Here is a 7,500-nt window from a genome sequence, read left to right as displayed (position 1 = left end):
AGACCTCCCCACTCCGAGAGATGAGCCCGTAAATAAACCACATAGCAGTGTTACGTATGTCAATATTATGGTGCGTGTTAGAAATCACTCGTCCCAGTTTTCATGTTCAGCTTTGATTTCGAGAATTTGTGTCGAGTGTATGTAAGTATTGCTTGTCACGTAAAAAAGTTGTGAGACGATCATGATGCTTCGAGGTGGATCCTCGTTTGGGAGCCTGAGAGGTTTAAATATTCTGACAAGACAGCTGGTAGGAAATTTAAGTCGTTTGTAACTCTTGTTTTAAAATACTGTTGTAATACTTTAGTGTGGATTGACTATTACATAAGTTAGCTAGGCCATACAAAGTGTCTTGTTTCCCTTTGATATCACTTCCTTGTAATAAACCACTTCCCCGTGGATATCTTTTTCTGAAGGGCGCTGCCAAAGTCCTTTCCGAAGGAAGCTAATCGCAGTTAGCATCCTAGCCTTGCATTTTTTCATGAAGGGTGTAGGAGAAAAGTTTATTTTTTCCTCAGGAAAAGTGGTCAAGGTTCGGTACGGGTTGTTGCGTCAGTCCTTTGTTACTCTTTAGCTTAGTGGATAAGTTGTTTGTGGCCTCATCCAATTACAAGGAGGGGTCACTAATGTATACTTATAGTCTTTTAAGGGGAGGGCCCCCTAATAGTTTTTGTCCCTCTACTCTTTCCAAAAAATTCATCCTGCAAAGTTGAGTTTGATTTTCATTGAGGCATATTTTCTTTCACCAAAGATGCATTGTCTTTTCATGGTTTCTGTATTTCTATGCTGTTCAAGGTTTTTTTGTTGTTTTGTATGTAATGTTCATTACTTAAATGGATCACCGATATTGTTAATGTTTCCACAGGTACATGTATGTCAGAGGTCTTCGTTGTTTGAAGGCACATCCAGGTGGTTCCATATCAACAAAGGGAAACCATTTGCATGGGTACAGAACAACTTACACATGTGACTTTCATGGTTCATAAATGAACTAGATCCCTCCCTATTTTAATCGGCAACCTACATGTATGTTAAATTAATGTCAGGGGTGGAGCCAGGGGTGGTCATGAGGCAACCGTGAACCCCCCTAACCCCCCCCCCCCCCTTCTTTGTGACAGTCAACACAACAACATAATACATACCATATCTGTGAGACTGGAACACAGTAATTTATGTCACCTGGAACTTACTTTATCTATGTGCACAGCTATTTTGTAGGCTTGTCCCTCCTCACTGCTCATCCGAAAAATTGTCACTTTCACTAAAAACAGCATGGATGTTGACCAGTCAGCACCCTGGATTTGAGAGAGTGTGAACCCCCCCCCCCCCCCCCCATTACAAAAATCCTAGCTACACCCCTGAATATTCTTGATTAACATTTCTGTGTGGCTAAATGGAGGTTGGGTGCCTGGGATAATTGTCCAGGGGCTTCCACTGCAGGTCAGCCAGCCAGCCTCTTGATTAAGTAATGTATCCATGATCAGCAATCCTCACAACCCTGCTATGAGCTCCCACACCAGGCATCCAGGCACCTATCACACTGATAAACAGATGTAAGGAGAGGTGGGATGGAGCAAAAGACCAACTGGACAGTCACAGCACGAAGTGGCTGGCTAAATGTCAGGCAAAATGTCCAATAAATTACCATGTGGTTAAGCAACTGAATGATCATGCGCCCATGCCAAACAGCGCCGACTGCACTTAGGTGATCAACTGGTGCGGACCACTACTGCTGTTTGTTTCCCTGCATTTACAAGTAACTGCATTATGTTGCCTTGATTTAGGATCAGACAAAGTTCTCACTCTTGAAAAGGATGTGCAAAAGATTTACAACCATTGAGGCTTCAGTTTCACCAGCATCTGTTCGGTTATCACCCCAAGGGACCAAAATAACAGGTTCATTTATAGTACTTAATGTAACCATCATTGTTATAGTATATTATAATGTATTCATAAACGGGGCATGGGTGGAGCCAAGGGGAAGACCCAGGGTGGGGGAGGAAAATAATTCACATATGCACACTTTCCTAGATAATTTTATCCAGAAGTATTCCCAATTTTCCTAGATTCCTATATAAGTCAAAAGCCATTTTGGACCTTTTCTCTACGATTTTATTCTCAAATTTTCCCAGAATCCATATCCAGGCTCAGGTCTGGTCAGCAAGCATCTTCTCTTGTTCTGTTACTCTTTCCCTTAGGCTCATGCAAGAGATTGTATGAAGGATATTTGTTTAGCCAATGAAAGTCTACCAACATAATGCCCACACTTCCCTACAATAGTGGATGATAAATTGTTGAAGACAGAGGGCAAAGTCAAAGAAAAAACCCCAGACTTAAAATTTCCAAAATGCCCTCAAGGGAAGCGGTATGGGATATGTAACTGTAAGGGTAAATCAATGATAGTTTTGATGGTCTGTAAAATGTCATTTTATAGCTATCTAATAGCTATTAAAAAGCATACTTAGGTGAATAAGACTAATTTCTGCATGTAGTGTAAGACACCTAACCCTACTCTGGCAAATAAAATTAATTATTGTGGCAATGAATTTGATTCTTGCCAGTGACAGTTTTTGCCTTAAAATCAAAGACCTGGCAAAAACACTATATGGTACAAAGTTATAAGGACATTACTAAACAACAAAACACCAAAACACCAAAACAGCGAAACGAAACACTAAAACACCATGTTTGACCCCACCATACATTGAATACTAACCGACCAAGCTTGGATTTGAGATTAAACATTGTTTCAGGCTTAATTAGGCCTATGAAGTTATTGCTCCTAATCTCAGTCTTAATCTGAATCCTAATCTTAATCTCAATGAATTAGGAGCAATAACATTTTAGGCCTAATTAGGCCTAAACTGATATTTAATCTGAAATCCAATCTTTGTGAGTATTCAATGTATGGTGGGGTCATACATGGTGTTTTTTAGTGTTGCATTTCCCTGTTTCACTGTTTCGGTGTTTTGTGGTTTAGTAATGCCCAAGTTATGGTAATTTAAGAACTGGTAGACTCAGTGCTTGCTGTTCAAGGCCCGTAACCCTTTGGCGTCCAAACCGGCCGAAACCGGCCAGACTTAGTATTTTACTCTGTCTAACGCCAGACGATTTTACTTGTCAATGGGGAACCCCTGGGAGTCAATGTGTTAATGAACCTGCTGTAAGCAACCATTTTTTCTGGCTGGTTCTCAGGCTACTGGCTGCTTGGCTGTGCTGGTATGGTCGTAGGCTCTGTCGTCCTGGGCGCAGTCACTCGCCTGACTGAATCAGGTCTCTCGATGGTTGACTGGCATCTTATAAAGGGCATGAAGCCACCAAGAACCCAAGATGAGTGGGAAAGGGAGTTTGAAAGATATCAGAAGTATCCAGAATATAAATAGTGAGAAAATTTTTCTTCATTTGAGTTCAGTTACCACGTATTGATTGCCTCGCTTTGCTGAGTATCCAATGAGTATCTGGCTACTGTTTGGGAAGCTGCGTGTTTGGAATGTGAGACAAGCACTCAGATACTTAAGATAACAGAGAGGAAAGTGCCGCTGAAAATGGTTGGGATTTCTCTGATAGGAACTATAAAATAATAAACTGTAGGTCCAATCCCACAAGTGGCGAAGCCTTGCTGGAAAAAATGAGATTCTAAGGAATGAATCAATGATGAAATGATATATGAAATGGATCATATATGAGCTACGGATATGAAATCAAATGAAGCTATGATTCTCGCAGTTATGAACACAATTTTTGCAATAATTTGCGTAAAGAAGCCTGAAAATGAAAAATTTACGACTTCAACGGGGTTTAAACCCATGACCTCGCAATGCCGGTGCGACGCTCTAACCAACTGAGCTATGAGCTATGTGGATATGAAACAAATGATTTCATATCCGCAGTTCATATATGATCCTTTTCATATATCATTTCATCATTGACTCATTCCTCACGGGAACATTGGAACCCACAAATGACCAGCTCCCAACGTCAGTGGCTTCATAGCTCAGTTGGTTAGAGCGTCGCACCGGTATCGTGAGGTCACGGGTTCAAACCCTGTTGAAGTCCTGAATTTTTCAGGTTTCTTTACGCAATTGCAAAAATTGTGTTCATAACTGTGAGGATCATGATAGCTTCATTTGATTTCATATCCGCAGTTCATATAATTATGATTTCATCATTGATTTATTCCCACGGGAACATTGGAACCCACAAATGATCAGCTCCCAACATCAGTAGCTTCATAGCTCAGTTGGTTAGAGCATCGCACTGGTATCGCGAGGTCACGGGTTCAAACCCTGTTGAAGTCCTGAATTTTTCAGGCTTCTTTACGCAATTGCAAAAATTGCGTCCATAACTGCGAGGATCATAGCTTCATTTGATAAATACATCTAAAATTTACATTAATTGTAGTCGCAGCCTTGACAACTTATACATTAAACTGACCACAAAAGGAAAAGAGATACAGACTAAAGGGGAGAGTGGCTAACTTTCATAATCGGATGGCGACATCCAGACCTCTGAAAAGAGGGCCCTCATCTATTTACATAAGCTACTGGTAAACTGAAATTGGAAGCCCTAAGCTAATCAGTTGTTTTGACTTGTTTTTTGTAGCACCAATCAAGGTATTACATTAACAGAGTTCAAGTGGATCTGGTACATGGAGTATGCTCACAGGATGTGGGGACGCATGGTTGGTGCTGTGTTTTATCTCCCTGCTGCCTACTTTTGGTACAAAGGATACTTCAATAAAGGACTGAAAATCAGAGTCGGAGTGTTTGGGGTTCTGATTATGTGCCAGGTGTGGAATCAACAGTTACTTATACACGTGTATTATTTTCAACAGATACTAAATATTAAAATGCATATACAGGTTCATTCAGACAGAGGCTATGATGTTGTTAATGATCTACAGTTGACAAACTGCTTGCATCAGGTGTTTTTGCCTCAGTCCCAGATTGCATGATCCTTCCAGGTCATCTCAGTTGTAACTGCATCTATGAATTTCATCATTCAGGTTTTTGCTCACAATTTGCTGTATCTTTAGGAAGGTTGTAACATAGATCCTAGTGATGCTAACTTCCAATTCTGTGGCAAATGCCCATACAAACTTATTACATGAGACAAAAACAGATTGGGTTGATTACCAATGGGCCAATGGACCTTTCAACCCGAAAATTGTTTATCACTCACCTTCCAAAGTACATTTCTTAACACAACTGATGACATCAATATAGTTATTAAACACAAAGACATTCTAACAAGAATCTCTTTACTCACTGCCTTATCAAAGCAACTCTGACAATCCAACCTGAAGATCTTTCATGATGACAAAATGAACATAGAAAGACAAACAGCGTTGGGTAAATAATAATTATATTTGCTTAATATGCATCCATAGTTGATTGAATATATTAATGATCGGCATGTGCACAGGGCATTACTAAACCATGAAAGAGTGAAACGAAATACCAAAACACCAAGTATAGCCCCATCATACATTGAATACTAACCGGCAGAGGTTGGACTTTGCTCCTAATCTCAATCTTAAGTCCTAATCTTCATCTCAGTTAATTAGGAGAATAATGCTTTTGGCCTAATTAGCCTTAAAATGATATTAATTTAATCTCAAAATCCAACTTTTGTCGGTTAGTATTCAATGTATGGTGAGGTCGTGCATGATGTTTTGGTGTTTTGTTTCACTGTTTCGTTCTTTAGTAATGTCCATGTGCACAAAGGACCATGCCTTTAAAAGCAATTCTTTTTATTTAACAAGTTTCTGCTTTATTTCAGGGTTTGTTGGGTTGGTATATGGTAAAAAGTGGGCTTGACGAAGAGAAAATAAGTAAAACAGAGATTCCTCGTGTCAGTCAATATCGACTTGCAGCTCATCTAACCTTGGCATTCTTGCTGTATTCAGGGCTTGTGTGGTGTGCCCTGTGTCAGTTTATTCCTCGACCAAAGGTACATCCTTTAAACGGTGTAAAATGTGGCAGTGACCTGTTAGAGCTTAAAATCTTTGAATTTTTCTCTAAGCAATAGCTGTTTCTCCTCATCACTGGCTATTAAATTACCAGTAACTTAATGTGATTAGCTAGTATTTTAGGGCTTACGTTTCTCTCCCCACAGAAAAAGGGAAATGATGGCCAGAAATGCATCTGTGTTTGCAGGCTGACAAAGATTATTCATAAACGTAATTCTCTCAATGCTCTGTGCAAGCTAATCATGTGATCTTAATACGGAGCTAGTCTCTATATATGTAGGTACAAAATTAATAAGCAATCCAAGGAAAACTCTCATTGTACCTGATGAAGGCTGGTTTGGCCAGCCGAAATATGGTACATTACTTACTAAATCAAATCTACTTTGTAACGGCTCTTGCTCAAAATATTTAGTTTCTCAATTTGTAATTACGCTGATCAGATCAAGCCAGTTTGATCCAACGTACACCGACAGGAGTATAATGTCTACGGTTGCTTGCTTGAAAGCCAGGGCCCGGTTGTTCAAAAGCCGATTAACGCTAATCCCAGGTTAAAAATTAACCAAGGAGTTCATTTCTCTACTCCCAAATGCTTTTCAACGCTGATATTCGGCAAAGTTTTACATTAGAGGAGGTCAATCTTGGAAAACAAAAATAAGCAAAAGAAACCTTCACCAAAAAGTTGAAAACATGAAACAAAAGTTTACGCTAATCCTGGATTAAGTTAATCGGTTTTTTGAACAACCAGGCCCAGGTGGTCTCCTGAGGTCTCCCTGTGCCAATGACACTGGTTCTGAAACCAGCAAAACTAAGTAAATGTTGATTGATTGAATGAAATGGCTTGTACATTGTATCGTTTTCATTCAATTTAAGTGAGAATGTTTTTGATACTGTATCATTATGTTCTCGTATTCTTGCGTTCTAGTATGCCATGACACCACAGTTAAGAAAGATCAGAATGCTGGCTCATATTTGTAAGGGCTTCGTAGGATTCACAGCTGTATCTGGTAAGATACTTTTGACAAATCTTTCAGATTGGAGAACTTGTTTCTGAAATGAATCCTTCTGTTGTTGTTGTTTTTTGTGTCACGGCAAGCTATTTGATTTCCAACAAGGTCTTTGAGACGGGACCTCCGGTTTACAGTCCTTAGGGAGCATTAATAATTTATCTAGAGGGTGGGCTATGATGATTTCCTTATTTTGTCCTTTCATTTTTTTTAAGCCCCCCCCCCCCCCCCCCCCGATCATCTCAGGGTGTTTTTTCTGACCCCCCTCAAGAGATGTTGATTGATCAAAGGAAAATATCATAATTCCCCCCCCCCCCCCCCCCAGCACATAGTCAAACATAGTCAAACTCACCCTTAACCATATCAAAGTCAGGTATATTGAGCTTTATTAGTAATTAACAAAGTAAATCACTAACAACTTGCACTAATGAAATGGTGATAATTCAAGATGTCAATTTATAGAAATATAATGTTCGGTACAGATAAATCTCTACGCATGTTTAATTCAAAGTTGTTCCATTTTGGACA

At 39.6% G+C, this 7,500-nt stretch overlaps 2 protein-coding genes across 2 annotated transcripts in view; one reads left to right on the top strand and one right to left on the bottom strand.

Moving 5' to 3' along the window:
• The window catches only part of LOC138006531 (pseudouridylate synthase 1 homolog), a 12,015-nt gene extending 11,974 nt beyond the window's left edge, over nt 1-41 (bottom strand). Inside the window, exon 1 of the mRNA XM_068852919.1 lies at nt 1-41. This exon is cut by the window's left edge and continues 319 nt beyond it. The gene's annotated coding sequence lies outside the window, so the exon portion shown is untranslated.
• A 50-nt stretch (nt 42-91) lies between these two features.
• The window catches only part of LOC138006530 (heme A synthase COX15-like), a 15,824-nt gene continuing 8,415 nt past the window's right edge, over nt 92-7,500 (top strand). Inside the window, exons 1-7 of the mRNA XM_068852918.1 lie at nt 92-247; nt 863-943; nt 1,782-1,893; nt 3,193-3,379; nt 4,600-4,786; nt 5,779-5,949; nt 6,891-6,972. Of these exons, the coding sequence (XP_068709019.1) occupies nt 182-247; nt 863-943; nt 1,782-1,893; nt 3,193-3,379; nt 4,600-4,786; nt 5,779-5,949; nt 6,891-6,972 (886 nt within the window). The 5' untranslated portion in view covers nt 92-181. The remainder of the gene's footprint in view (nt 248-862; nt 944-1,781; nt 1,894-3,192; nt 3,380-4,599; nt 4,787-5,778; nt 5,950-6,890; nt 6,973-7,500) is intronic.

This window comes from Montipora foliosa, chromosome 6 (assembly GCF_036669935.1).
Source record: "Montipora foliosa isolate CH-2021 chromosome 6, ASM3666993v2, whole genome shotgun sequence".
NCBI lineage: Eukaryota > Metazoa > Cnidaria > Anthozoa > Scleractinia > Acroporidae > Montipora > Montipora foliosa.
The sequence above is the reverse complement of the archived record's forward strand: the minus strand, read 5'-3'. Positions and strand labels throughout refer to the sequence as shown.